Source organism: Corticium candelabrum, chromosome 10 (genome assembly GCF_963422355.1).
Source record: "Corticium candelabrum chromosome 10, ooCorCand1.1, whole genome shotgun sequence".
In the NCBI taxonomy this organism is placed as follows: domain Eukaryota; kingdom Metazoa; phylum Porifera; class Homoscleromorpha; order Homosclerophorida; family Plakinidae; genus Corticium; species Corticium candelabrum.
In genome coordinates this window covers 1,750,166-1,759,184 of record NC_085094.1, presented here as the reverse complement: position 1 = coordinate 1,759,184, position 9,019 = coordinate 1,750,166, and the positions used below count along the sequence as shown (strand labels likewise).

General features: G+C 39.1%; 1 protein-coding gene across 1 annotated transcript; it reads left to right on the top strand.

The window, feature by feature from the left end:
• Positions 1-844: 844 nt before the first annotated feature.
• LOC134185806 (tyrosine-protein phosphatase Lar-like) lies at positions 845-8,785 on the top strand. The gene is made up of 31 exons (XM_062653686.1): positions 845-1,050; positions 1,122-1,436; positions 1,494-1,787; positions 1,854-2,174; positions 2,234-2,530; positions 2,585-2,875; positions 2,940-3,172; positions 3,225-3,291; positions 3,350-3,456; positions 3,616-3,838; positions 4,720-4,819; positions 4,877-5,135; positions 5,197-5,227; positions 5,289-5,394; positions 5,449-5,495; positions 5,558-5,848; positions 5,906-5,994; positions 6,052-6,139; positions 6,199-6,266; positions 6,334-6,468; positions 6,542-6,658; positions 6,715-6,875; positions 6,938-7,073; positions 7,129-7,278; positions 7,347-7,446; positions 7,508-7,584; positions 7,671-7,805; positions 7,865-7,987; positions 8,053-8,204; positions 8,272-8,407; positions 8,471-8,785. The coding sequence occupies exons 2-31, from the start codon at positions 1,175-1,177 to the stop codon at positions 8,549-8,551; spliced, it is 4,677 nt and encodes a 1,558-aa protein (XP_062509670.1). The 5' UTR covers positions 845-1,050; positions 1,122-1,174; the 3' UTR covers positions 8,552-8,785.
• Positions 8,786-9,019: the final 234 nt, after the last annotated feature.

Below are 9,019 nucleotides of genomic sequence, written 5' to 3'. Positions count from 1 at the left end.
TTTTCCAATTTTATGTGTAGTTTTGAATCCACTCATAACTTTTGACGGAATGAGCGTGTTTTCTGGCCAGACGACACCTAAAAACAAAAATGTACTAAAATGCGGTTTTGAGGCAACTTCTCAACCAAACGTTACGATAGAAACCGCAAAAGGAATGATTTTACCTTCACGAGTATTGAAAAAGAAGGCTAAACAATATAGATATAACGCCGAACTTAAAATTTCATTTACCTGGAAGCTTGAAAATGCGGGAAACGTTTCATGTCGAGTTTATTATGAAAACTCGAATGTCGAGGCAACGGCACAAGCTACTGTCAACAGTAAGAACAGTTACAAGAAAATACATATACAAGGTCTTAATCAAATATATGTTTACATTGCACAGTTTATCCTTTTATCAAGCAAGGTCCAAGTGACGATACAAATCTGTTCAAAGATTTTCAAATACTTGAGTGCATTGCTGCAGGATATCCTACGCCTCAAATTCTTTGGCAAAAAAGTCTAAATGGACAACCCTACAATTTTGTTAGCGAACAGACAGATACGGTTCTCAATGAAACTATGCATACGGTAAGCAGCAGAGTAAAATTGCAGAATTCCATCTTGTCTGCTGGTGACTATCGTTGCATAACGAAATCTGATGTCGCGACTCGACGTTCATATCCAAAGCCTCTGACAAACGTTTCAGACAGTGTTCGATATTCGGGTGAGACAGCGAACCTTAAAATTATTAATATATATATATTCTATAATTATATAGTTGATCTTTAGTACGCAGTGACGCCCAAATCATTTCCAGTGATCCAGTTAAAGCAATGTGGGGAGAGAACGTAACCATCACGTGCAAGGCCACCGGTTATCCAATTCCGCATATTAAATGGTCGTTTCAAGGACGGAAAACGGTTACTGCCAAACCAGAGGTAAAAGGAAATACATCGATAAAAAGTTCTATTGAAATTGTAAACGTTAATGCGTCCAAACATGGGGGAACGTACTATTGTACAGCCAGTAACACTTTTGGAACAAGGGTAGTCAACGCTACTGTTAACGGTAAGCGCCCAAACGGTCATATTACGTTATTCTACAAATCTATTTGTCGCCATTGTTTTTATATGAGGTAGTTGCTCTTCGTGTTGATGGACCAGTAGTAGTAGGATCATATTCACCTAACGTCATGTACGGTCAATCATTAACTTTGGGTTGCTGGATTTACGGTTACCCGCTGCCTTCTATTCAAGTCACTAAAGTAGCCAACACTATCTTTCTATCAAGAAATGAAACCTCGCTAAGTGGAAATCAAATTGCTAATGGCAAGACATCTCTACTAATGGAATTTACAATCCAAAACGTTACAGTAAATGAGTCCGGTTCGTATTCATGTCAAACAAATCTCACAAACGAAAAAGACGTTCTGCAAAGAAACCTTACTGTAAACGGTAAAAAGTGCCTGTATATTTTTGCGATACAATAGATTTACAAATTAAATGTTGCAGTGTCACCTCACTTTACTAAAGAACCAGAAAATGTTGAATTTACTGAAAACTCTCAGGCAAGCCTTAACTGCTCTGCAGTTGGTAGACCTCCACCTACTATTAGATGGTTACGCAACTCATCGGAAATCGAGAGCACTGAAACAGTCATCATTACAAACAGCAGTCAAAACGTTACTACGATGTCATTCTTAAAATTAAAACACGTATCACGATCGTACATCGGGAAATACAGATGTGTTGCTACTAATGAGGTGGGATCACAGAAGTCGCAAACGGCAGAGCTTGACGTGTTTTGTATGTCTAATGGTTGACCTTGTACTTGTGTGTAATTACTAAAAATGTATCGCCTATTGTTAACAGATCTTCCTGAAGTATCAGCTAGCCCAAAGTCAGTTATTCTTCAGACCAACAACAATACGTCTTTCAGTTTAAAATGTGTGGGTAAAAGCAAACCCCGTCCAACCGTGCAATGGCAGTGGAAGAAATACGACAGTGAACAAAAGCGTGATGTTGATGTAGACACAAAAAGAATACACGTGACAGACACGTATGTAGAACCTACATTCAATCTTGAGATTACATTCAGTCACAGTTTTGTCAACGATTCTGGAACATATTATTGTCATGCATCCAATGCAGTAGGAAATACGATCTCAAACGCCACAAGTGTTACAGTCAAAGGCAAGAAATATCAAATCAGCATGCTGTTCTACATTTAATTAACTCGTGACCTTGTTCAGGTCCTCCAGTTCAAGTAGAAAAAGTGACTGTGGTAAATAGGACTGCAACAAATATTACAATAAAGTGGAAGAAACCATTTGATCAACACAGCGATATCACTCATTACGTCATTTATGTCAATGCTACGAACGACCCAACCAAACGTTATGCTTTACGATTGAATGACATCTCATCTACTATTTTAGTTGTGTCTTCTCTCAAACCTTTCACTCGCTATTCCATCAACATACAAGCCGTCAACGATATCGGTGTGAGTCCTTCCAGTGACAACTATTTTGCAACGACTATTGCTGCTGGTAAAATATAGAAAAGATCAATTTAGCAACTTTCAACAATTGCAATGTCTTTAGCACCCAGCCAAGCTACTATTGTATCTGTTGAAGTTTTTTCATCTACGGGTATTTCAATTTCATGGAAACCGCCAGAAAATCCAAATGGAAATATTTCGTTCTATCGAGTCTACTATAATTCGTCATCAGTTGATAAGGAGATCGTAATTAGAGACGAACTGTCTACAAATATCACAAATCTCCAAAAATTTACAAGCTACGTACTCTTTGTTACTGCCGTCAACATAGTAGACAATGAAGAACTTGAAGGACCAAAAAGCGAATCTATTCAGATAAAAACTTTAGAAGATGGTAAATATGCTAATAATGATATTTTTGTTATCTTTGCATTTGCTCTTTGTTTGTGCTCTTCCAGCACCTTCTGCACCACTCGACGTCTCTGTAGAACTGGTCTCAAACGACCCATATCGTCTGACTGTTAAATGGAAACCACCTGCCTTAAGAAATGGCAACATACGGAATTACAAGATATTCTATCGAGATAGTAGTGGGAAAGGCAATGAAAGTCTACAACAACTGACAGTCAATGCTACAAGTAAGAGAGCAGAAATCAGTGGATTGATTGCGTTCACTAAATACACAGTTCAAGTACGGTCAGTTTCCACGCATCATTAGAATTTCTTAAAAATTGTTTTGACAGGTACAAGCTTTTACAAAAAGACCTGGTAATCTCAGTCAGGAGCAGTTTGGAGTAACGGATCAAGGAAGTGAGTTCGTATCTTGTTCTAGAGAATGCTGTTGCAAATTCTTAGCTGTCTTTATCAGTTCCAAGTAAACCATTATCGCTACAAGCATCAAACATAACAGCTAGATCTCTTCAGTTATCGTGGGAAGAGCCAATGGAAAAAAGAGGAAACATCATACGTTATAAGGTATGATTTAGTCTATCACAAACTGGCTACTGAACGTGACATTACTTACGATAATATCTCTTGCTTTATGATAATGACAACAACCAAGATTAATTAATAAGAGTTGAGGCATTGAATGAGGTAAGATACTTACTTGCTAAAATTGTGTGTTTGGATTAGATACATATTTTGGGAAGTAAAAGCTACATTGAGCAACGGCAAACAAAGTTTGTTACAGTAAACGAAACATTCGATGTCACTCAGAGTCTTCCCAACGGCGACTTTGCTAAGTTGATTTCAAATCTGCAACCTGATGTTGATTATGAAGTGTCAGTTGTAGCCTACACTATCAAGGGATCTGGACCTAGCAGCAACAAATTTTCAACCAAAACTAAAATTGCAGGTACGATTTCGAAAACATAATATGCGTCCTTTTACAAGAATGTAGTGTGTTTATTCGATGGGCGTGGTTAACAAATTAAATAATTCAGTCGCATCGCTCGTCTAGAGATCAAATGAAGGTACATCAAAGTCCCAAACCGTTTTGATATCAGAATATACCAGAATGTATATATTTTAGAGTAAACATTATATTTTAGCAAATTGCGTTAAAGGCCTGTTACCCTTACAAAATCTCACAAACTGATTAATTAAGCATTTGGCTATTATACCAAACACTCCCAAGACACAGTACTATAGCATCCACCACACCACCCACCACCCTCCCCAAACAGCGCGAAGGTAATTTCGTATGTTAGAATCACAAACAGCTTGGCATTGCTTGTTTTTAACGACAATGCAGCTCCAAACTAGGGAGGACATGCATCTACTGATCACAGCTACAAACCACGCCCATACAATAAATCATTTGTGGCATGGTCATCGACGGTCAACACACATGGCATTAATGTCACCTTCTAAAACAGAGCTCATCACCTCAATAACTGACCTTGCCTGCGGCTCCGTCAATAATCTCGAAATTGAACCCCTTCCGTCTTCGGACAATAAATGCCATGTTGACCAGCCGACCATGTACTACAAGATAATATAAGTTAATAGAGATATCGCCGCACTCTCAAGGTATACGTGCGTGAGTGAGTGAGTGCGTGTATGCATACATGTGTGTGTGTGTGTGTGTGTGTGTGTGTGTGTGTGTGTGTGTGTGTGTGTGTGTGTTTGCGAATGTGTGCGTTTGCATGTGCATTTTTGCGCTGATGTGTGTATCTAGATCCGGCCTATGCAAGACACCGGATCTCATTTTATAATACTTTTCTGTAAATTTAGCGCCAGTGGAACCTCAACTACCCCCATCAAATGAAACTATTGCAGGAAACTCAATCAAAGTTCACATTACTCAGCCTTCTACTATCAACGGAGAAATTGGGTACAATATATAAATCAAGCCTCGTCTTTCAAAATATAAATATCACAATTTTTGTAGATTTGTTGAAATTTTAGTGGCTAAGCTTCGCACTGGTGCAACACATTCGACTGTAAATTTCAACGATGCCATGGCTCCTTATTCCACTCCAATACCTCTGAACACACCCTACATTGCAGCACGAATTAACTATGCCCAACTTTCAAACGAATTTACTATTGGAGACGAGAAAGAACACAACGGGTTTTACAATGGTCCACTAGAACGAGGTTTTGATTACGCCTACAGTATCAGGGCAATCTCCAAAGACGATGACAAGGTAATAAGGCACTCATAAACTCATCGATACTGATATAAACGTTTGTTTCCATTTGTTTCAGCTTTGGAGCACAAGCGAAGCATTAACCATAAGTAAGACTTAATCCAATTCCATAGCAAGAGTAAGTACTTGCAACTATTGGTATCTGTATAGGTTTACCTAGTGAAACGAAAAGCTCTCTTGCACCGATTGTTGCTACTATTGTTGTCCTAATTATTGTTATCTTGGTAATCATTCTTATAGTTATCATCTGGAAAAGGTACCTGACAACGTTATAAAAATAACAAGCGAAAACAAATATTTATGCTTGCAGAAAAGTTACGCGTGCAAAGCAAGGACTTTCAGGAACTGAATTAGATGGTTATATCATAAACTGTAATTCATGAATATATAGTATATTTACTAAATGTAAATTTGTTAAGTGTTCGACGGTCCAACACTGACGGCAACTGATGATAAAGTTTCATCTATCTTGGGAGAAGTGACACTGTTGAAAGTTGACGTTGATGGTGCGCCTTCACCGAGAGTGACATGGCGTTTCCAGGGACAAGAAATTCCTGCATATTCTGAGCGATACAGGATCCTCGGAAACGGCTGGCTAGAAATTGCAGATGTTCGTGGCACGGACTATGGCACATATGATTGCCATGCTACAAACGTTGCAGGCACAGCCAGATGCCAAATAAAACTTGAAATACAAATGCCGTTACACGGTATAAAAATTCATCAAATGCAGAGAAACTGTAAACTACAATGCCAAGACTTTTTAGGTCCTAGGCCGGTTTCTGGTGAAGAGTTTGAAAACTATGTTGCAGAGATGCATGCTAACTCAAACTGGGGCTTCTCCAGCCAGTATTCAGTAAGCGAATTAGTTTCTATGTAATATTTGCTTGACAGCAAATTCAACATTTGACAGATGCTGGGTAGAGGTAGCAATCAATCCTGCACTGCTGCAAGACTTGAAATCAATAGAAACAAGAACAGATACGGAAATATTGTTCCCTGTATGTGTGGCACAATCATACAACATCATTTTGCTCGTAACTAGACTTTGTGTGTCTAGATGATCACAGTAGAGTTGTTCTTGAAGGAACTTCTGGCACAGACTACATCAACGCTTCCTTCATGGACGTATGGTTGACAGTATGACAAACATTCTTCAATGAATTTGATGTCAAATGTGGTCATACCTTTATAGGGGCCTGATGCTCCAAAGGGTTACATAGCTGCTCAGGGACCGATTGATAACACTGTGTACGATTTCTGGAGAATGGTATGGGAGAAAAATATCAAGAGTATTGTCATGGTGACAAACTTAGAAGAAAAAGGAAAGGTAAGAAGTCAGTGTTTCAGTAGCAAATTCTAAAAGTGTTGATCGCCTTGTACCTGAGTGACACATTTGACAGGCAAAATGCTCAAAGTACTGGCCAGATGACGTCAGTGTTTTCAAAGATATTACGGTTCGCGTCTCACGAGTAATGTCAGTATCTGAGTTTGACGTTCGAACTCTGGTCCTTGAGCGGGTATGGCAAACAAGTCTATCCTTACTTAAACGACAAACTGTCACAAAGTTTTCTAGGATGGATGCGATACAGGAAGAACTGTAATGCACTTTCATTTCACTGGCTGGCCAGATCACGGGGTTCCTAAATATCCAACATCATTACTGAGTTTGATCAAACTTGTTAGATCACACCACGAAAAATTTGACGAAAGAAGCCCCGCTGTTGTTCACTGCAGGTATAACACTGCAGATACAGTGATTGTTATCTTACAGTTGACTTGTTCACACTGCACTACAGCGCTGGAGTCGGACGAACTGGAACATTCATTGCTGTGGATTACTCCCTGAAGAGATTAGAAATGGAAAATCAAGCAGATATTTTTAGCTGCATTACCGCAATGAGGGAAAATCGACCATCAATGGTCCAAACCGAGGTAAGGCAGTATATCGCCACAAGTTGTATATGAGCGCAGTGTACTGACTGGACAGGATCAATACATTTTTTGCCATGATGCTGTGCTGGAGTACATTCTATGCAATAACACAGGCGTTGCACCATACAACCTAAGAGCCCGCATGAAGAAACTCTATAGTACCGATGAAGAAACTGGACTTACAGGCTATGAGCAACAAATGAAAGTGAGCTCAACACACACTGTTGCATTGCATTGCAAGCTAGCTGTTTATACTTGGCTAACCTTTTGCAGCTACTCGTGAAAGTGACTCCTGATACGTCCAACTTCACGACAATGCAAGGCTCTAATGCAGCAAATAAGAAAAAGAATCGCTACAAAGAATGTCTTCCACGTATAACCACTAACATTCATACTCTAAGTTGGAAAATTACATAAATCTGTGTATATGGCAGCCGATATTTGCCGGGTTCAGCTATCTCCAATTGCAGGGAAACCGGATTGCTCATACATTAATGCCTGTCTGCTAGACGTAAGAACTGTACAACATATGTATACACACACGGGCGCGCAATAGAATGTTGTTGTACTAGTAATTTATTATTAACTAATTTCTAGGGATATCGCAGGCGTCTGATGTATATTACCACTCAAGCACCAATGGAGACCACTATTCCTGATTTTTGGCGCATGGTTTGGGAGAGGCAGTGCAGTGCTATTGTGATGCTGACTTTGACAGAAGAAAACGGAAAAGCAATCGATCTTGGTAAAAGAGTGAACTGTGAGTGTCTGATATGAATGTCTCATTCTAGGAGATGTCAGCTACTTACTGGCCCACCAGTTCTGTCTTAGAAGTTGGCAATCTTTCTGTCAAACTTGTCAGTCAAACGTTGTTTAAAGGCTATACAGTCCGGACATTGTCTCTGACTTGCAAAGTATTACTGATAAATTTAATACTATACTTCAATATAAGTCCTATCTTACCTTATCTTGTGATTAGGAGCAAGGAAGTCGGTCTGTAGTGCAATTCCACATCACAAACTGGCCTCATCACCAGTGCCCATCAAGCTCGGCAACTCTTCTTGAGGTAATGGGAAAGCTACAGAAAACACAGCAAACAACAGGAGACACTCCAATTGTCGTCATGTGCAAGTATCTTAAATACTTTGTCTTCACTATATTTAATATTTATACATATCTCTACGCCTGTTGCAAATAGCAATGGAGTTGATCGAGCTGGAACTTTCTGTGCCATTGACATTGCATTGGAAAAGCTAAAATGTGAGCATGTGGTTGACATCTTTCAGGCAGTCAAAGGCCTTCGTACACAAAATCCAAATTTTGTTCAAGACAAGGCAATGACACGATAACAGATGCTTAAAAACTAATATGATAAATTTCTTGTTTTTATATTGTAGGATCATTACATTTTCTGCTACACTGTTGCTTCACATTATCTTGATTCATTTGATACTTATGCAAATTTCAAAGACCTTTGACTCTGGCTGACATTTGTTTGCTATTATATCGGTCTTCTGTGTTTGGTGAGCTGTGAGTAAGTCTCACAACATGAACTTAGCATTTAGGCATTTTAAATTTGGACGTTTTCTTGCAATGACATTGCAGGTACTTTTTGTCTGCTGAAACAAGTTATTATTAATCAAAAAAAGGAAATGCTTCCTGCATGTCAGTCTCGCACACATCTCAGGATCTGATAAAAAAATGTACTCACTATGTTGAATGTGTCAAGATATAATGACTCAAACCTATTTTTGCGCTTTCACTTTGGCTCTTGGTAACATGAGTGTCTTATATGAAAACACAGTCCTGTAGTCTTTGTTTGGCCTGCTGTCTTCTGCCTGATTCAACTGTCAAAAAAAGGATAAAGGCGTGGGAGAGGGTCTGGATACGCGAGATCAAGAAAACTAGAGCCGAGCCGTAAATGTACACGGCTTGGAGTGAATGTA

Bases quoted from the DNA above. Each gene is read 5' to 3' on its own strand.
- LOC134185806 (XM_062653686.1), top strand. From the start codon at position 1,175: ATGTACGGTCAATCATTAACTTTGGGTTGCTGGATTTACGGTTACCCG. The intron at 6,876-6,937 runs GTATAACACTGC...ACTGCACTACAG, and splicing joins CCCGCTGTTGTTCACTGCAG to CGCTGGAGTCGGACGAACTG. The intron at 8,205-8,271 runs GTATCTTAAATA...TGTTGCAAATAG, and splicing joins CCAATTGTCGTCATGTGCAA to CAATGGAGTTGATCGAGCTG.